The sequence below is a fragment of the Pan paniscus genome, chromosome 11 (assembly GCF_029289425.2).
Source record: "Pan paniscus chromosome 11, NHGRI_mPanPan1-v2.0_pri, whole genome shotgun sequence".
Lineage (NCBI taxonomy): Eukaryota > Metazoa > Chordata > Mammalia > Primates > Hominidae > Pan > Pan paniscus.
Genome location: NC_073260.2, coordinates 85,177,605 through 85,198,704, shown reverse-complemented (window position 1 = coordinate 85,198,704; position 21,100 = coordinate 85,177,605). Strand labels below are relative to the sequence as shown.

The 21,100-nt window shown below is 45.6% G+C and overlaps 1 protein-coding gene across 20 annotated transcripts in view; it reads left to right on the top strand.

Annotated features, from left to right (window-relative positions):
- GOLM1 (golgi membrane protein 1) overlaps nt 1-21,100 on the top strand; it is an 87,723-nt gene that overhangs the window by 15,746 nt on the left and 50,877 nt on the right. For all 20 annotated transcript variants that reach the window (XM_034967467.3, XM_063594004.1, XM_034967471.3 and 17 more), the window contains 2 exons: nt 5,180-5,329; nt 6,930-7,109. In XM_034967467.3, the coding sequence (XP_034823358.1) occupies nt 5,201-5,329; nt 6,930-7,109 (309 nt within the window). In that variant the 5' untranslated portion in view covers nt 5,180-5,200. The remainder of the gene's footprint in view (nt 1-5,179; nt 5,330-6,929; nt 7,110-21,100) is intronic.

Sequence of the window (21,100 nt, the reverse complement as noted above, 5' to 3'; positions counted from 1 at the left end):
GTCTGACGCATTGACTTCCTCTGAATTTTCTCCTGATAAGATTGAGGTTATGTATCCCTGGCAGGAGACTGTAGAGGTGCCGTGCCCTCCTAGTGCACCATATCAGGGGGTATGTGATGTCGATGTGCCTCATTATCAGGGATACCAAGCTTGAACATGTGGCTAAGGTGGCATCTGCCAGAATTCTTCATGTAATAGAACTGTTTTTCCCTTTGTAATTTGCCAACTATTTTGGAAGAGAGAAGCTCTATCAATATTAAAAACATACATTTTTGACCCAGAAATAGATCCACAGAGATGTGATTTATTTCATCTCCTGCAAAATGGGGATGATGATGCCCCCAAAGCTGATACGAGCCCCTGTATTGAGCAGTGCCTCACAACAGTAAGCTCGCTGTTGGTTCATCTCAAGCTCCTTGAGGCCAGCTAGGTTTGGAACTCAGGACTTTTTTCAGAATTCAGGTAACATTGGGCATTTATTGTATATTATGTGACAGCCCCAGGAGGATCTAGGACAGCACCACATGCTCAAACACTCATCTTTCTGCAGTGAAATGTATGAGCATTCACATGAAAGGAGGAAGATAAAGACTATAAGTAGCTTCAGATAAGTTCTGATCAGACCTTGATCTCAGTTCAGGTTTTGTTGCTGGAAAAGTTTTTAAAAATTTCTCTTGAGTTTTTAGAGACCGTTTTGGATTTCAAAGTTGTGAATAAGGGACTGTACACATAGGTAAGAGTTCGTAAACACAGAGATGGATGTACAGTTCCACATCTGCAGATTAAACTAGCTGTTCACAAGGTACTTAGGCCTGGCTGGGCATGGTGGCTCACGCCCATAATCCCAGCACTTTGGGAGGCCGAGGCAGGCAGATCACTTGAGGCCGAGAATTCGAGACCAGCCTGGCCAACATAGTGAAACACTGTCTCTACTAAAAGTACAAAAAAAAACTAGCTGGGTGTGGTGGTGGCCACCTCTAATCCCAGCTACTCAGGAGGCTGAGATGGGAGAATCCTTTGACCCTGGGAGGCGGAGGTTGCAGTGAGCCAAGTTCGTGCCACTGCACTCTAGCCTGGGTGACAGAGCAAGACTCTATCTCAGAAAAACAAACAAAAATTAGGCCTACTGTGGTTGCATCTGTACTGAACATGTATGGACTTTTTTGTGATTAGTTCCTAAACATATGGCTTAACAGCTAATTACATAGCATTTATATTGTACTAAGTATTATAAGTAATGTAGACATGGTTTAAAGCCTAGAGGAGGATGTGCCTGGGTTGGATTCACATAGTATGCCATTTTATATAAGAGACTTGAACATCCTTGGCTTTTGGTGTCCTCAGGGGGTCCTGGAACCAATCCCCAGTGAATACTGAGGGACAGCTGTGTAAGGTTGTTTATGGTAGCATTGTTGGAAATAAGCCTGGAAAACCTTGACTGTTTCTCTGTAGGAGATCAGTTAAGCAGATCTTGGCACACAGTGGTGCCCTATTCAGCCCTTTGAAAAGAATGGAGCAAACCATAATGTGCTACTAAAAAAGGGGAGGCAAGATGTGTTACTAAGAAATACACAGCATTTACAGAAGAGTGTGAATGGTGTGATCTTGTTTGGATTAAAATAAATATATTGATGCTTATATATGCATCTGGAAACATCTAGAATAGCGGCTATACATATGAATCACCTGGGGAGGTTAAAAAATACGAATATCCGGGCCTTGCCCTAAACCCCATTGAATTAGAAATGCAGGGGTGGGGGCCAGGTGTGATGGCTCACACCTGTACTCCCAGCACTTTAGGAGGCTGAGGCGGGAGGATCACTGAGCCCAGGAGTTTGAGACCAGCTTGAGCAACATAGTGAGACCCCGTCTCTACAAAAATAGAAAAAATTAGCTGGGCGTGGTGGCACACACCTGTAGTCCCAGCTACTTGGGAAGCTGAGGTGGGAGGATCACTTGAGCCCAGGAAGTTGGGGAAGCTGAGGTGGGAGGATCACTTGAGCCCAGGAAGTCGAGGCTGGGATCACACCACTAGGCAGCTATTTCAGCCTGGGCGACAGAGTGAGTGTGTCAGCCTGAGCAACAGAGTGAGACCCTGTCTCAAGAAAAAAAAAAAAAAAGGAAAGAAAAGAAATGCAGTGGTGGAGCCCAGGTATTGATATTTTAAAAAGTGTCAGGCTGGGCACGGTGGCTCATGCCTGTAATCCCAGCACTTTGGGAGGCCGAGGCGGGCGGATCACGAGGTCAGGAGATCGAGACCATCCTGGCTAACAGGGAGGAACTTCGTCTCTACTAAAACTACAAAAAATTAGCCAGGCGTGGTGGCGGGTGCCTGTAGTCCCAGCTACTCCGGAGGCTGAGGCAGGAGAATGGCATGAACCTGGGAGGCGGAGCTTGCAGTGAACCTAGATCACGCCACTGCACTCCAGCCTGGGCAACAGAGAGAGACTCCATCTCAAAAAAAAAAAAAAAAAAAAAAAAGGTGTCCCAGGTGATGCTGATGCCCCTTGAGTGTTGAGGACCACTGGAACAGAAGGACCCAGATGTTAGAAAATGTTATCCCTTTCCTTTGGAGTAGGATGAGGGGGATGTAATTTATCCTTTTTTTTTTTTTTTTTTTTTTTTTTTGAATCAGAGTCTCGCTCTATCCCCCAGGCTGGAGTGCAGTGGTGTGATCTTGGCTCACTGCAAGCTCCGCCTCCTGGGTTCAAGCTTTTCTCCTGTCTCAGCCTCTTGAGTAGCTGGGACTACAGGCATGCGCCACCATGCCTGGCTGCTTTTGTATTTTTAGTAGAGATGGAGTTTCACCACGTTGGCCAGGCTGGTCTCAAATTCCTGACTTCAGGCCATCTACCTGCCTTGGCCTCCCAAAGTGCTGGGATTACAGGCATGAGCCACTGCACCTGACCAATTTATACTCTACTGTGTGTAGTTTCCTATTTTTTCCTTAGCAAAAGCCATTTGGAAAAGTCCCTGCCACCCCCTCTTGTATTTGTACTTTTATATTTTAAAAACAAGGTTAGCTGGGCGTGGTGGCTCATGCCTATATTCCCAGCACTTTGGGAGAACGAGGCAGGCGGATCACCTGAGGTTGGGAGTTCCAGACCAGCCTGACCAACATGGCGAAACCCCGTCTCTACTAAAAATACAAAATTAGCTGGCCGTGGTGGTGCATGCCTGTAATCCCAGCTACTCGGGAAGCTGAGGCAGGAGAATTGCTTTAACCCGGGAGGCGGAGGTTGTGGTGAGCTGAGATCACACCATTGCACTCCAGCCTGGAAAACAAGAGCAAAACTCCGTCTCAAAAAAAAAAAAAAAAAAAAAAAATCATTGAGGCTGGGTGCACTGGCTCATACCTGTAATCCCAGTACTTTGAGGGGCCCAGATGGGAGGATCACTTGAGGTCAGGAATTTGAGGCCAACCTAGGCAATAGTGAGACCCTGTCTGTACAAAAATTGTTTTAAAAAATTAGCTGGGCATGGTGGCCCATGCCTGTAGTCCCAGCTACTTGAGAGGTTGAGGGCAGGAGGATTATTTGAGCCCAAGAGTTTGAGGCTTCAGTGAGCCACAATTGTGCGACTGACTCCACCCTGGGCGACAGAGACCCTGTCTCTAAAATAAATAAACAAAAATTTTAAAAAGTTTAAGAGTCAAGAGACTCTTGTGATCAAGAGTCTCTTGAGTATATTCAGTGCTTGCTGATATCAGCTGATAATTGAAAGAAAAACGTTGTTTCCCCTTTCATCCTGAGAGGCCAGAAGCTGGTAAGACATGAGCACAGGTCAGAATTTCCACCCATGGGAATTCTGGGGGTGCTTTATTTTAGATGATTCGGCTAGATTGCTTCTTTATCCCCTGGCAGGCCCCCATACTAGTAGCTAGCTGTTAAGAAAAAGGAAGCCTTTTGATGACCCACCTGAAAAGACCATAGGGTGAGGATCAGTTCTCCCATGTTCTCACTGGTGAGAATTGGGTTTTGCAGGTGAATCCTTGGTGGTATCCTCTTCCTTCCCCGTCCGTTGTCTTTTTTGCCCACCATCCCCTTTTCCTCCTCTGTTGCTAGACACCCCTGGTGTAAAAGGCTCTCTGTGCTCAAAGGCTGTTTGTTGCAGTGCAGCCACGCGCTCACTCTGATAAGGTTCTGTTTTATCTGGCTCGGGAAAAGCCATTTGGAAAAGTCTACTTTCCTTGTTCCTAGAGACCAATGCTTGCATCCAGGCAGACCTGGCTTTGAATTGAAGCCCATTAACAAAATTTATGGCATCTTTCTTCTAAGCTGTATTTTTGTGCACTCTGTAGCTCTCACACAGAGGCACTGTTTTTCCTAACATGAGGTGTACAATGCAGCAGTTGCACAGATACGGTCCCTAAAGTGAGAAATGAATGTTCGAAAGAAGGTGCTCTTGTTTGGCATGGAGTGAATGCCTTGTTTCCACCTCAAATCCTAAGATGGAACACATTTTTCCTGGTGACTTCAGGCAGATGGCACACCTCCCACTTCCGTTGTGTGTCATGAAGGAGGAGACACTTCTATAGCCAGGGCTGTGCCTGAATAATGATGTACATGGGGGGAGTTCACATTCACCTCCAGAATGGGTTTCCTGCTTTGCTTGAGAAATGCTTTAATTGGGTGTCATTAGTAATCCTGTCAAGGGTAAAAAAAAACCTCCCTTGTTAGGAATCAAAGCAAAAAGCTCTCTCTGAGGAGTAATGAGGAATATACTCTTTCTAATATGATGCGGAAGCACTTAATATTTGTTATTGGTGTTTACAGAAATGATTACTTCTCAAACATTGCTGCTTACAGAAATGATTAATTCTCAAACTATGCCGGGAAGGTGAGTATGGTAATGATTTTACAAGGGAGGAATCTGAAGTGTAAGAGGAATCATGTCTTGCCCCAGGTCTCGAGCTAATCTGTGGCAGGTTTCGGGGCGGTGCCTGCTCCTCCGAGCCTGTCCTGGGAACTGGCCACACTGCCCTGGGTGCACAGCACCATGGGCTCTGTGCGTGCCGTTCACATACTCTTCTCCCTTGACAGCTTTGCACGTCAAGGAGAAGCTACCAGCCCACGCTTCTTGGCAAGACTCCTTTCCTCTTGGTTGTAAGGATGATACGGTCTGCTTCGGAGATGATAAAACTAGTATTGATGTTTATTTATTTGCTTTTACTTGGCAGATTCTCAGTGCTGATTTTGAGATGATGGGCTTGGGAAACGGGCGTCGCAGCATGAAGTCGCCGCCCCTTGTGCTGGCCGCCCTGGTGGCCTGCATCATCGTCTTGGGCTTCAACTACTGGATTGCGAGCTCCCGGAGCGTGGACCTCCAGGTGTTTTGTTTTCTTTATTGTTATGTTTATTTTATGTTTATGTTTTGTTTATTTTGTTATGATGGGGTCCCAGGGGTTTGTTGTTTATTGCCAGCCAGGGTGTTTTGTGCAGGGCACATGCTTGTAAGGTGAGTTTAGGGCTCTGCACACCCCCACAGCCCTGGGCCAGATCCCAAGCAGCTTTGGGTGGGAGAGGTCCCCTCTGTGGTTGTGTAGGATTGCGGTTGTGGTATCCCTCCCTGCCTTTCCTGTGAGTTAACAGCATTCATTTGAGCTACTGGGGTGGTTCTGGGAAGACAGCTTGCTTACGTACACTGGCCATAGTCCGTTGTTTGCGGTCCTCCGGCCCACAAGATATCGAAGAGTAGTATTGGAAGTGTGCTTGGATGATGGGTGTAAGAAATATGTTTTTAAAGGTACCAATCTTTATCTTCATCACTTAATGATAATAATAATTTTAACTTCCTCATTTACCGGTGCAGTCATGGGTCAGGTACAGTGCTGAGCAGTGACAAAGACGCTCCTCTTGATTGAACTTGAGTTGGGCCCTTCTGAGCCATCTTCTTGACTAGGCCTTGATCTTGGCACCTCCCAACTCTCACTGCCTGTCTTTGGCCTGCCCAGCCCAGTCCTAGCAAAGGATCCCACTAAGCCATCCTTCTACCCCTGATCCTTGACCAAGTTCCTCATCCCTACCCTTGCTGTCTAAGTCCTTGGCCTGCATTTAGCAAGAATCTTATTAGGCCAGTTTAGCAAGAATCCCCCTACTCTGGGGGCGATTTCCATCCACTGACTCCCCGCACTGTGCTCGTTGGCTATAAATCCCTAGCTGTCTTTGATGTGTTCGGTATTGAGCACAATTTCCCTCTCCTATTTCAATCGTTTTGAATAGTCTTTCTTACCATTTTAATGAATGTCAGAATAATTTCTCTTTCACAGTACTTTATACAAATTATCTCCTTTTGTGCACAAACTCCACAAGGTTGGGACTTGACTTTCCTCGTTTCACAGGGGGTCAGACTGAGGCACCAAGAGGTTGAGGTGGAGCAGGGATTCCAACCTGCATGGGCTTAGCCGTGGCACCCCAGCCCGTCTGTGCTCTGTCCTGTTCTCACACTTACCCTCCTGGGCTTGTACTCCCTGTGTCTCAGCTTCCACGGGAGTTCCTGTTCTCTGGGCAGATGAGGTCTGCTTGTCTGGAGTTGGAGAACTGAATCTGTTTTCAGAAATTGTATCTGCTAAAGAGTTGTTAAGTGCTTTGTTAGCAGCGAAGAAGAACTAAATATTTGAGCATCATCTCATGCCAGGTAAAGCATGAGGCATTCTATGCACTTAGCACATTTAAGCCTCACAAATACCCAGTGGGAAGTGTGGTGTGAGTGCGCAGAGCCTTCCTTCACTTACACTGACAGAGACCATTTTTTCCAGAAGAAACCGCTCCAGCTTCTGTCCAGTTGACTTAAAACACAGCCTTGGGCACTTGTGTGTATGAGACTGGTGCTGGCCCTGGGCCCCAAGGTGGTCTTTGTGGAGGGCGCTCAGGTGGTCCAGGCTCCTCAGGTAACTTGGCATCAGCCCTAATGCCACGGTCTCCTTGTAGACACGGATCATGGAGCTGGAAGGCAGGGTCCGCAGGGCGGCTGCGGAGAGAGGCGCCGTGGAGCTGAAGAAGAACGAGTTCCAGGGAGAGCTGGAGAAGCAGCGGGAGCAGCTTGACAAAATCCAGTCCAGCCACAACTTCCAGCTGGAGAGCGTCAACAAGCTGTACCAGGACGAAAAGGCAAGGCCTGCTTTGTTTCCTCTCAGTTCTTTTCTAAGGGATGGTGTCTACATTGTCTGTTTCTTCTTGGTGGGAGGATGAGCAAGCGGCTGGGTTTAGATTTATGTAATTATGTGGAAAGAGCCTATTGATCAAGCTTTGGGCATTCTCTCCCTTTCCCCTCCAAGTCCCTGGCTGGGCTTGCGGTGAAGCCTTTTGCAGTGGTAATAAACAAGAGAAATGCAGAAGAACAATTTCAGATTCATCCTCCTATTGGCTTTTTTTTTTCTCCTATTGGTTTTTTTTCTTCCCACTTTCCACAAACATGTATTAAATACCTACTCTGTGCCAGGCCTATGCCAGGTGCTTATATCTCAGAGAAGAATAATATTTGTGCCCTCCAAGGATCTAATGGAGGAGAGGAGAGGCAGACTCTACTAAATACTAACAGAGAAAGTAGGGGACTGCACACTGGCTTTTAAGCTAAGAAAAAAACCAACAAATCCCGCGTAGATTAAAAGGGGCCTTCCTGCTAATTAAAATATCTAAGCTTTATGTGTCTTTTTTTTTTTTTTTTTTTTTGAGATGGAGTTTGGCTCTGTCGCCCAGGCTGGAGTGCAATGGCGCAATCTTGGCTCACTGCACCCTCTGCCTCCCAGGTTCAAGCGATTCTCCTGCCTCAGCCTCCTGAGTAGCTGCGATTACAGGTGCCTGCCACCACGCCCAGCTAATTTTTATATTTTTAGTAGAGACAGGGTTTTCACCATTTTGGCCAGGATGGTTTCGATCTCTTGACCTCGTGATCCACCTGCCTCAGCCTCCCAGAGTGCTAGGATTACAGGTGTGAGCCACCATGCCCGGCCTGGTTTTCTTATGTAGGAATATATGACTCTACTTTCTTTATTAAATTGTGTAACTGTGTGAGTTACTAATATCTCTATCCCAGAGTGCATCAAACTTTGGCCTCTATTATTAACTAGAAAAATTTGGCTTTTTTTTTTTTTTTTTTTTTTTGAGGTGGAGTTTCCCTCTTGTTGTCCAGGCTGGAGTGCAATGGCGCCCTCTTGGCTCACTGTAACCTCTGCCTCCCGGGTTCAAGCAATTCTCCTGCCTCAGCCTCCCAAGTAGCTGGGACTACAGGCATGTGCCACCACGCCCAGCTAATTTTTTGTATTTTTAGTAGCGATGGGATTTCGCCATGTTGGTCAGGTTGGTCTCGAACTCCTGACTTCAGGTGATGTACCCCTCTTGGCCTCCCAAAGTGCTGAGATTACAGGCATGAGCCACCGCACCCGGCCTGAAAAATTTGGCTTTTATAATGCATGTACCTCTCTCTCTGGAGTGGCTAATTTATTGGAAGAATGTTGTAGCTCAACTTCCATTATCTTGAATTGTCTCAGAAAATGAATTATTTCCAGGAAGGGACTCAGACTTTTCTCGCATAACTGATTTAAAATGCAAGAAGTACTTTTTTTGTTGTTTAATTTGCAGAGTACTTTCCTATATTTGCAAGCTCATATTTCTTCTCTGGGAATTGTGCATAATGTTGTTGTAATAAAGTGCTTCTTTATGTTTCTTCCCTTTTGTCACTGGTGAGATATGCTTTTTGTGCTCCTGAAATCCCCTTTAACCTCATCTCTCAAAAAGAAAAAGAAAAAAAAGAGCATCAAGTAGTTATTTGAAAAGAGAGTCTGTTTCCACAGTTTTTCTCTTTTAGAATATGCGATATAAATGTCTTTTCATTTTGGTGAGCAAGGGTGGGTTCTCACATCAAACCTTAGCTGCAGGAGGATTTTAGCTGTGGTTTGGTGGTAGGAGGCATGGAACTTGTGAGTCAGGCAGACCCGGGTTTAAAGTTTCCTCAGCTGTGTGATTTTAGGCAAGTCACTTAAATTCTCTGGATCTGTTTTCTCAACTGTCAAGTGGAAATGAGAAAGGAATCTCACAGGGTGCCTGTGAGGATTGAATGAGATAATATTTATAAAGCATTTAACCCAGTGCTCAACCTAGAATGAAAGCTCAGCAGCTGGTGGTTGGTATTATTACACCGAATTGTACCAACGGCGGTCGAGGCCATGATCAGAGCAGCAGTGGTGGGCGCAGTCGTAAGCCACCGCAGCAGCGGTGATAATGTTATCTCTTTCTGTATGGACTTTGTCTTAGTCTGTTTAAGGCTGCTATAACAAAATATCAAACTGAGCAGCGTATAAACAACAAATATTTATTCTCACGGGTCTGGAGGCTGGGAAGTCAGAGATCAAGACGGGGCAGATTCATCTGGTGAGGGCCCACTTCCAGGTTCATGGATGCCTTCTTCTTGCGGTGTCCTTGCCTGGTGGAAGGGGCAAGGCAGCTCTCTGGGGCCTCTTTTATGGCACTAATCCCATGTATGAGGGCTTGACTCTCCCAGAGGTCTCAGCTCCTAACATTATCGCCTCCATTTGGTATTTGGTGATTTGGCTTCAATGTGTGGATTTTGAAGGACACCCACACTCAGACCGTAGCAGATTTTTTTTTCCTCCCAAATTGAAACCATGAAACCAAATTGTGCTAGCTTTAAAAAGAGTTAGGAAGACATCGAGGGAGGTGGAACCAAGAGCAAGCAGTGTGGTGGGGCTATGGAAGGAGAACGATGACAGGCACCACACCAGCCACAGGAGTGAACGTTTCCTGAGCCTATGCTTGGCCAGACGTGAGGCTGAGCATTTCACAGGGACTGTTTCATTAATTCCTCCCAGCAGTCTGACGAGATTGGGGCTCATATTATTAGTGAATGGAAGCTCAGAGAGTTAGCAGCTGTCACCAGGATGACACCTAGACCCTAGAGAGCCCCCAGGCCAGCCTCCACCCCTGCACACTGGCCGCCGCCTTCCTTCAGTGCAGACACAACTTCTTGGCTGCCCACACCTGAAGGGCGCCAAGGTGGAGGGGAAGGGGGATAGAGGAAACCAGATGGGCTTGAGTTGGTCAGTGCTGAAGCTGGTGATGGGTACATGGGAGTTCAGCATGCTAGCTTGTTTACCTTTGTCTGCATTAAAGACTTCACAGTAGAAACTTTAAAAACATCTTCTTTAGATCTCCTTGCTTCCAAAGACTGCTGTGTTCTAACTAGCTCTATTTTGGCTACATGGATGGGCTGATCCTTCACCTAAATACTTTTTTATACATTGTCTTTCTTTTTTTTTTTTTTTTTTAATCTTAGAAGGTTAGCATTTGTGGTTAGAACTGGAACAAGTCTCCTTAAAAAAATTTTAAAGAACCATGGTGATTCTCAGCCGTGGGAGGAGCTGGGGTGTGGGGACCTGTGGCTGGGGGTGGTTTGCAAATGACACCTGACCTAGAGATTTCCCTGCCTGTCTCTGCCAGCGTTCCTCACCTCAAGCAGTCACTGTCACTCTGGGTAGGTGTTGTATCCCTCAAGTTGGGGGCTGGACAAAAGCTTGGAAACCAAACCTGTCATCAGGGAAAATGTGAACAAACACCTGTTCATAATGAAATTACTGCTTTGGGTAGACCCTGTCTGATAGAATTTTCTATGATGGCAGAAATGTTTATAGTACAGTAGCCACCAGCCACATGAGTCTAATGAATACCTGAAATGTGGCTAGTGGGACTGAAGAACTGAATTTTATTTAATTTTATCGAACTTAAATGTAAATAGCCAAATAATGGTCACATTGGACAGCACGGGTTTGTGTGGTTGGCAGAACGCTGGGGAAAACCTTGTTTGGGCCTCTGAGTCATAGGGAGCCATGTTCCTCAGTGGAGCGGAGGGCAGAGTCTGAGTCTCCTGTGGTTCCTTGGTGCCTTTCCCCCTTCTCTGTAAGGTTCGGGAGCAGTGTGGGCAATTGGGCAATGGAAGATGAAATCACCTTCGACCTGGGGAGTTGTGCACCCCCCTGAAAGTAAGTCTCTGCAGCTTGCTGGTGTTCTGATGCAGAATGATCTGTTCAGCTTATCAAATCAGCTTTTGTTTACACCCCAGCTTGGGGTTTTGATCTTATTTGTTATGGAAGTTGTTTCAGAGCAATCCGTCCTCACCTGGCTGCTCGTGACAACCACCTGCAAGCTCATGAACAAAATAGAGATTAAAAATATACACTAGATCAGACTCTCTGGATGTTTGGGCTCAGAATATAGAATTTAAAAAAAAACTCACATATACATAAACATACACATATTCATACATGTACTTTTTTTTTTTTTTTCTAAACTTCCAGACCACTGTGATGCAGCTAGCTGATCTAGAAACCGGTGATTGAGATCAAGTGTTTTGCAGAATTACACTTTTAAAAATAAAAATGCATTGTCAAGGTTATCTTTTTTTCAGTTTCCTTTTTACCCTTCTTCAGTGAAGTGATTTAAAAATTAAAGGGCATTGTAATTAAGATGTATGCAGTCATGCGCCACATGTGATGTTTTGGTCAATTATGGACCCATCAAATTCTAATCTTTTCTATGTTCAGATACACAAATACTACTTTTACTGTATCTTTTCTGTGTTTAGATACACAAATACTTACCACTGTGTTACAAGGCCTGCAGTATTCAGTACAGTCCCATGCTGTACAGGTTTGTAGCCTGGGAGCAGTAGGCCGTAGCATACAGCCTAGGTGTACAGTAGGCTATAATATCCAGGTTTGTATAAGTGCATTCTATGATGGTTACACAAAGACAAAATCTCATAATGATGCATTTCTCAGAGCCTATCCCCATCATTAAGCAATGCATGACTGTAATTCATCTAAATGTAATTTGATAGAGCTGTTACAAAGTAATTGAGTTAATACTTGTTTTTCTGAGGGATTTCTTTCATCTTTACCCACATTTACTGGAATCCTTGAACATTTTTCAAAGCTGTGCCAGATTGGAAACTTACTCATCACTGCTTTTTTCCCAGAATAGCCATCTCACCCAGGATTTGTGTATACGTGGATCTCGAGGTCCTCAGCACTGAGACAGGCTTGCTCAGACACCCCTTAGAATGTCACCCAGGGTGGGTGGGCAAGTGTAAGACATTGCATGAGCTTCTCAACAGCTGTGTGATGGTGACATAATGAGACATAGAATGGTTTTCTTATGAAATAGCTGGACATGCAGAGAGGTCAGATGAATAATAAGCTCACACCTGCGTGCCCCTCACCCAGATATTATTTAAAGCAAAAAACATCATAAATACAGTGAAGGTTCTCTATGTTCCCCTTCTCCGTCTCTTCTCTCCTTTCCCTCCTGCCTGTACAACCACTGTTGTGAATGTTAATGATTGTCTTTGTAGCTTATATTTCTGAACTATTACTATACACGTTCAAAAACAACATGTATATTTTTTCTCTGGTTTTAATGTATATGTTTGGTCGCTATCATTTTATAACTTGCTTTTTGTAGTCACCATTGTTTTTGAGGTCTTTATTGATTTGATAGATTTAGTTCATTCTTTCTGACTGCTGTACCCTCTTTCTTTGTATAAATATACCCCAGTTTATTTACCCACTCCTTACTGTAAGCCTTTGTTTCTAGTTTTTTACTCCTTGAGAGAAGGTACAGTGAGTATACTCAAACAGTGCTGCTCAGGCACCTGGGGGTTTTCCAAGCTTGCAGTGTTTGCCAACTACAGTTTGGGACCTTTTAGTGAGCTATGCTTAATAATTTAGTGGATAATGACCCACGTCTTAAAAAACTAAAAATATTAGAGTGTTATCGTATATGTTAACTGTTGCATTATGAAACTATTATTGCTTTTTTTTTTTTTCTTTTTGAGACAGAGTCTCACTCTGTTGCCCAGGCTGGAGTGCAGTGGCACGATCTCGGCTCACTGCAACCTCCACCTCCACCTCACAGTGTTTCTCGCAGCCTCCCGAGTAGCTGGGATTACAGACCTGCACCACCACACCCGGCTAATTTTTGTATTTTTAGTAGAGATGGGGTTTCTCCGTGTTGGCCAGGCTGGTCTCGAACTCCTGACTTCAAGTGATCCACCTGCCTTGGCCTCCCAGAGTGCTGGGATTACAGGCATGAGCTACCATGCCTGACCACCATTGTTGCATTTTATATAAAAAAAAATAGGTGCTTTGGGAGGCTAAGGCGGGAGGATTGCTTGAGGCCAGGAGTTCAAGACCAGCCTGGGCAACATACTGAGACCCTGTCTCTACAGAAAATTAAAAAGTAACTGGGAATGGTTGTTGCATGCCTGTAGTCCTAGCTACTCAGGAAGCTGAGGTGGGTGGATCACTTGAGCCCAGGAGTTTGAGGTTCAATGAACTATAATTGCACCACTGTGCTCCAGCCTAGGTGACAGAGCGAGACCCTGTTTCTAAATATACGTGTGTGTGTGTGTGTGTGTGTGTACATGTATATATGTGTGTAAATGTACTGAATCACAAGATAAAATTTATCATTGTGGGTCATGGTCAAAAGAGTCTGGAAAGATATAGAGATACACCTGGACGTTAAGTAGCTGGATGGTTGTACATCCTCTCACTTTTATTAGCTGTTGCCACAGAACGTTCCTGCTGTTATATTTCACTTTGTACAACTTCCTGGCCTGCAGATCAGATCCTTTGGCCCTACATTTCTGTGTGTAATATTTCACTCTTTTCTTATTTCTTCCAATCTAAGTTTTGCGCCTGATCAATTAGCTTATCTCATGGGTTTGAGACTGTTACTTAGTAAAAGTTCGAGTTCGTGGTAAATGAATGAATGGGAATCTCAGTCCATGTACCAGTACTTACTGGATGTCTAGGATGTGCCTGGGGCCCTGTGTCCTTAGCAGCTTGAATGCTGTTTTGGAGGAAGATGAGATTCCCTCACATATCTAGAGAATAATCAGGTTTTTTTTGGTTTTTTTTTTTTTTTGAGGTGGAGTCTCGCTCTGTCGCCCAGGCTGGAGTGCAGTGGCATGATCTCAGCTCACTGCAACCTCCGCCTCCTGGGTTCAAGCAGTTATCTGCCTCAGCCTCCCAAGTAGCTGGGATTACAGTAACGTGCCACCACACCCGGCTAATTTTTGTGTTTCTAGTAGAGACAGGGTTTCACCATCCTGGCCAGGCTGGTCTTGAACTCCTGACCTCGTGATCCGCCCACCTTGGCCTCCCAAAGTACTGGGATTAGAGGCGTGACCCACTGTGCTGGGTGAAAATAATCAATGTTTAACAGCAGGTGGAGTTACATGAAAGGAGAGATGGGTACTGGCTAAAGCAGTTGCAGTTTTGTTTTGTTTTTTTCTCTAAAAAGATTGGCTTTAGGTCGGACACGGTGGCTCACGCCTGTAATCCCAGCACTTTGGGAGGCTGAGGCAGGCAGATCATGAGGTCAGGAGATCCAGACCAGCCTCGCCAACATGGTGAAACCCTGTCTCTACCAAAAATACAAAAAATTATCCGTGTGTGGTGGCAGGCACCTGAAATCCCAGCTACTCTGCAGGCTGAGGCAGGAGAATCGCTTGAACCCGGGAGGCGGAGGTTGCAGTGAGCCAGGACTGCACTACTGCACTCCAGCCTGGGTGACAAAGTGAGACTCCATCTCAAAAAAAGAAAAAAAAATTGGCTTTGAGCCTTGGAGACTAAAATGGGATTTAGAGAAGGGTAGAAGGACAGCATTTCAGTGCAGTCAGAGGATTAGAGAAGGAATGTGGAGGTGTGACAGGTCCCACCTAAGTTGGGAAGAGTGTTGCGAGATAAAGAAGTAAAATGGCAGGTGTCATTGCTGGCCTCAGCTAACCCCCTGCCCGTGTGGAAGGCTAGGTGGCCATGTGTGTTCCATTTTAACGACCCCACACCCACAGCCCATTGGATGAGAGGAGGAACCTCACACAGGAGGAATCCGTCCACTGGCTAGAGTATTAATGGGTTAATTAGATTATGTCTCGTTAATCTGAACCAAATCCTGCAGACTGTGCTCATTCGAGAGTAAATACTTCAGATGAGTGAGACTCAGTTCTTGGGGATCGAGCTGCCATTTCCGTTTCCTTTCTTTTTTGCCTCCCCGTCTGTTGCAGTAGTAGGTGTGGTGAAGATGGTTTGACTGCATCAGTGCAGTTGTGCAAGTTCATGAGAATTTATGTAACTTAGTAGAAGCACCACACTTCCTTTTCTGTGTATAAGAAAGGATATTAAGCCGCCTTTTGCAATGATTGCATATGTTAAGTAACTTTCCAAAAAAGTTGGCTTTTCCTTAATTAAAATAATGTTATAAGCAAATTTGAAAACAAAAAAGAAAAATTCACCTGTAGTTCTCACTCAGAAATTAGCTATTGAGAACTCTCCACTCCCTTTCTTTAAAAAAAAAAATAGAGATTACATGTAAGCTTTTATTAGTTACTACTTAATAATATACTTATAATACTTTATAAATGTAGGTATGCCATGAAAATTGTAGAATATAAGTGGGGTTCTTTAAATGATAAAATGTTTAGCCATTTCTGGCTTTTGCATATTGTTAAAAAAAAAAAAAACCCAGACATTGTTGGCTTATTGTACCTTACTATCTTAGTTGAGGCAACCACTTTGTAAGTAGACACTGAGAGGTATAATTGCAGACAAGAGGACTCTGCATACCTGTTTGCAGAAGGGAGCTTCTGTAGACTGCCCTGATACCCAGTTGGGACTGGTAACTATGTTTTGAACACAAAGCATACATTTGGTTCTGGTGAATTTAGACACACGTGTTGTTTTTGTTATCTGTTACTGCATATCAGGTTATCCCCAAACATAGTTAAACCCATAACAAACATGTATTTTGCTCCTGCATCTGCAGTTTGGGAAAGCTCAGTGGGAACGGGTTGTCTCTACTCTGCACTGCATGTCTGGGGTGCCTTGAAGGCTGAGGTTAGAATGATCAGAGAGTCCCTTACTCAGGGGCCTGGCAGTAAGTGCAGCTGTCACCTGAGACCTGGGCAGGGGCAGGGGCCAGGACCAAGACACCTACACTCCCTTTTCCACGTGGCGGTGTGGCTTCTTTTCAGCAAGGGCTGGGTTTTGAGAGTTAGCATCCTCGCTCACTGCAGACCTGACCAGCGGGAGGAAGCTGTGTCATCTTTTGTATTTGGGTCCTAGGGCTGCGTACTAATTAATACAGACTAGATAGCTTAAAACAACAAAAATGTATACTTTTACAGTTTTGAGGGCTAGAAGCCTGAAATTCAGGTGCCAGCAGGGCTGTGGGAGGACACTACCTCGCCTCTCTGGCTTCTAGTGTTTGCTGACACCTTTGACGTTCCTCAGCTTGTAAGTGCAGTTTTGTGCAATTTCCACCTCACATGGCCTGCTTGCCTCTCAGTCTTTCTTTTCGCCTCTTCTTCTCCTCTTATAAGAACACCAGTCATATTGGATAGGGCCCACCTAGCGACCTCATTTTAATTTAAGTACATCTGCGTAGACCTTGTTTCTTTTTTAAAAAATTTATTTATTTATTTATTTATTTTTGAGACGGAGTCTCACTCTGTCGCCCCAGGCTGGAGTCCAGTGATGTGATCTTGGTTCGCTGCAACCTCCGCCTTCCAGGTTCAAGTCATTCTCCTGCCTCAGCCTCCTAAGTAGTTGGGACTACAGGCACCCACCACCATGCCCAGCTAATGTTTTTTGTATTTTTAGTAGAGATGGGGTTTCACCACGTTGGCTAGGCTGGTCTTGAACTCCTGACCTCAGGTGATCCGCCCGCCTCGGCCTCCCAAAGTGCTGGGATTACAGGCATGAGCCACTGCGCCCGGCCAACCCTGTTTCTAAATGAGGTCATTCATGGGCTCCTTCACAGGTTCAACATGGACATGAATTTTAGGTGTACACTGTTCAACCGATGGCCCCTTTTGTTGACCTTGCCTTGGAAATGAGTGTGGTCACTTCTACATTCATTAGAAGCAAGTCACTAAGGCTGCCCCGAATTTCAGGGGAATTGGACTCCCCCTTTGGGAGTTAGTGTCAATTAATTTGTGGTAATGTTTTTAAACTACCACATTCGTGTGCATAGAAATAATCTTCACGCAACCACCAGTGAAATACTGTTTTCTTTTTTACAGATTCATATATGTGTACATATAAAACAGGTTTTTAAGGGGCCTAAATAGAAACAGATACTTGGGTTTTAGTTTTTGGTAGAAGCCAATGGAGATTCACTTGTAAAGGTGTGCATTCTCTCCTAAGGAGGGCACAGAGTGGTTTAATTCATTCTTTTATGTTGTTAACAGAGGCTGATTAATAATTTGGGTCTGGGCCAGGCATGGTGGCTGATACCTGTAATCCCAGCACTTTGGGAGGCCAAGGCCGGTGGATCACTTGAGGTCAGGAGTTCAGTCAGCATGGTGAAATGCCGTCTCTACTAAAAATACAAAAATTAGCTGGGTGTGGTGGTGCATGCCTGTAATCCCAGCTACTTGGGAGGCTAAGGCAGGAGAATGACTTGAACCTGGGAGGCAGAGGTTGCAGTGAGCTGAGACCATGCCAAGCATTCTAGCCTGGGTGACAGCGAGACTCCATCTAAATAATAATAATAATAGTAATAATAATAATAAATAATTTGGGTCTGAAGACTTCCAAAGATCCTGGGTCCCCTCTTGGCTAACTGCTGTTCAGTGGCCAGTAGTGGCCACAAAGGCTTGGGGGTGGCATCACCTGCCCTCTGAAATGCTTGGGGAAGAGTCTGGGAGACCCTGAATTACTTACTAGCACTTCGTGAAGGGAAAGGCACATCTTCCTGCTATTGTGTTCATTTTTGCTTGCCAAAAGTTCAGTCACAAATAGCTTCATTTTCAGCATTTGCACTTGTAACATTCTTGCTCGGCTGGTTTCTCGCAGCTGCACATCCACTTTGACATTTATACTTTTTACTTATTTGTTAAAATATGTGCATTAATATTGCAGAGGTGCAAAGGTAATGTTTTAGCAACAGTTCCTTTGTCATGAAAATAAGAGTTCTTGTATCTTTCCTGAAGGGGGGAGCAACTGAGTTAAAACAAAAAGATTGCTGAGTGGAAGAACAGAGGTGTTGGTGACTTGCTTATGGTTTTGTGTCCAGAAGAAGAAAAGCTTAAAGAGGCAGTGGGAAAGTGCAGGGGGCGCTCAGCCTCACTGTTGTCATGCTTGCCTGTGTGACCTGTACCCATGTCCAGGTGGTTTCAGGGAGCTGCCCGGTTTCCCCTCTTGCACAGTAACTTGGGATACGAGGAGGCTCTGAGGTGTTTACAGTGCTTTTCTCTTGTAAAGAGCTGGTTCATGGAGTGCGTTCTTGAGTGTCTTCTGAGCCTGGGATGGGGTCACTTCCCTCAAATACAACAGCATTTGTTTATGAGTGACTTTTGCTGAAAGATTTTGCCTCTTCAAAAGAAAATAATTAACAAGTCTGGTCATTGGTCCTACTTGAGAGTTTCAGAGTGCTTTTGTAACATGAACATATTTATTTATTTTTTGGAGACAGAGTCTCACTGTGTCACCCAGGCTGGAGTACAGTGGCGTAATCTTGGCTCACTGCAACCTCCGCCTCCCGGGTTCATATGATTCTCCTGCCTCAGCCTCCCGAGTAGCTGGGATTACAGGCAGGTGCCACCACGCCTGGCTTATTTTTGTATTTTTAGTAGAGATGGGGTTTCACCATGTTGGCCAGGCTGGTCTTGAACTTCTGACCTCATGATCTACCCTCCTCAGCCTCCCAAAGTGCTGGGGTTACAGGTGTGTGCCACCGCACCCAGCCCGACATGAACATATTTAATTTCTAACTTCATTTCTTTAGGAGACAGTCATTCTTGTCGCTTGAGACAGAGGGGAAGAGAGTGAGAGCCAGAGAGGTCATGGAAGGCTCCCGGCACCTGAGAGTGGCCGGCGTGGGGCTGCCGGGGGCTGCCAGGTCTGCTCGTCACACTGGCCCCACCAGACTGCATTCTCCTGTGGCCAGATGCAATTCTCAGAGGGTTCTGGTGTCTTCTGTCTGGGCCAGCTTTGCTTGTGCACCTGCGAATGTAATGATTATCTTCTGGGGGAACCAAAGCGATCTTGTGCAGATAAAAGTGGTGTCTTTGATTTTTATCACCTTTAATCGCTGTGATTGATGAATCCAGAGTTCTAGAGCAGCTTTTCTGTTTTCATTCTCACCGATTTTCCGGGTCCAGTTCTGTCAGTCTGTTCAGTATTTGTTCTGTTCTGCCCTGGCCTGTGCCCAGTGGTGGGGAGGCTGTGTTCATTGCATTTACCATTGAGTGCTGGACAAAGATGAGGAAGTGAGTGTAGTGGGGTCAGTGTAGACAGAGAAACCACCCAGATATTTTAAGCAGGAAGGATTTGATACAGGGAAATAGATACTGTAAGCTGTGGGAAGGGCCTGCATTGAGGTGGGGTGGCTCTCAGGCACTATCTCAGGACCTGCCCCTGTGCCCAGCGTAGAGCGTGAGACCAGCGGGGTTCTGCTGCAGTGCAGGCCCAGAGTCAGGGGCACCCCACTTTCTCTGTTCTGCACCTCCCACACCCTCACTCTGTTCCACATTCTAGCCTCCAGTAAGTGCATCTGATTGGAGGCAGAATCCCACTGGAAATGAGTCTGGAAGGTGCATTTTAGCTTCCGAGCCTTTGTGGTTCAGGAAAGCACGGCAAAAGGCGTGTGGAACTGACGTGGAGGAGCCGATCTGCTGCATCCCCCACCAGGCAGGCGGCTCAAGGGCCATGGGAGTCAGCAGCGCTGTCCCCCACAGTGTCTAACCTGGAAGGGTGCCTAGGGAACTGCGAGTGGCTGGGCCCGAGCAGAGTGTGATGTTGGGGTGCAGGAGTTTGGACTTGAGTTTGAAGGAGTTTGGACTTGAGTTCAAGACCGGGGAAGCCGTCATAGGGTTTAAGCTGTGATGGAGCAGTGTGGTCAGATGTGGGATTTAAAAGTCAGGCCCTGGCCATGTGGGGAGAGGGCTGGGTGGGGAGCAGGGCAGAGAGGAGGCGGCACAGTGAGGCAGCTCTTGAAATATTTGGAGTAAAAAGTGATGTTGCACTGAATTTGGGCGGGAGTAGGATGAGCTCTGCAAAGTGAGCAGATTTGGGAGGCAGCCAAGAGGAGGGATCAACAGGCCCCGTGACAGATGGGATAGGTGCGGGAAAGTGTGAATTGAGCAGAATGGAAGCAGGTCAGTAAAATCCATTGAAAATTTGCTGCCCTGAAAATAAAAGTGTTTGTCTCAGAAGACTTCTAGTCTTTTTAGGTTGTAAATTCTCCAGTTTGTCAATTGGATTCAACCTTCAAAGACAGGTTTATAATTAAACTCAAGTAATTTGCTTCCCACACTTAAAAAACACATTTGTAGGAGAAACAGCAAACATGCCATTCAGGTAGATGTCCTTCATTGCAGACTGTGCCTCAGTGGGTGTCCTAGTGCTGGGTCCTCACCTCCCACCTCCAGGGAGGGGCCTGAGCCTGTCATGGGATGTCCTGGACCTCAGGAGAAGACTCAGATGCCTATTTGATTCAGGACGTGGTTTGATTTTTAAACATGCCATGGACAAGTTCCACATGGAAAGCATTGTCGTGCAATGTGAGGTTGCCCACGATGGTTAGCGGGTGACCAGACGAGGCATGGATTTCGTGTGCATTGATCTCTGTTCCTAATGGGACAGAACCAAATCCTACAGGTGTCCTCGCTCTTGGCCTTGGCTTCATACGCACTAGAAAGAGCGTTGGCGTGTTTGATTGCCATAGAAGGCGTAACGGAGGCTTTGGGTTTTGCTGTTGTGGTTGGCTTTTGTCTTGTTCTCTCTTCACACAGAAAATTGCTTGAGTGACTTGGAATTGACTCCGTTTACCTTCTGTACTTCTTAACCCAACCCAAGACAGGCGTTTGATGGGAAATACATAAAGAAAATAGGAGGTAGCTGTTTTTTCACTTACCGTCTCTGGCAGGGATCTGCAGTCATTCATGTTTAAGAACAAACAGCAAGTGGGGTCTGTTAGGTGCCTTGACTGTGACGCTGTAACCTGTACACTTGGTTCAGTTTTAGTTTCTCTTTCATCCCCAAATGTCTGTGTACGCCTTTTTACCTGTCTGCAGAAAGTCA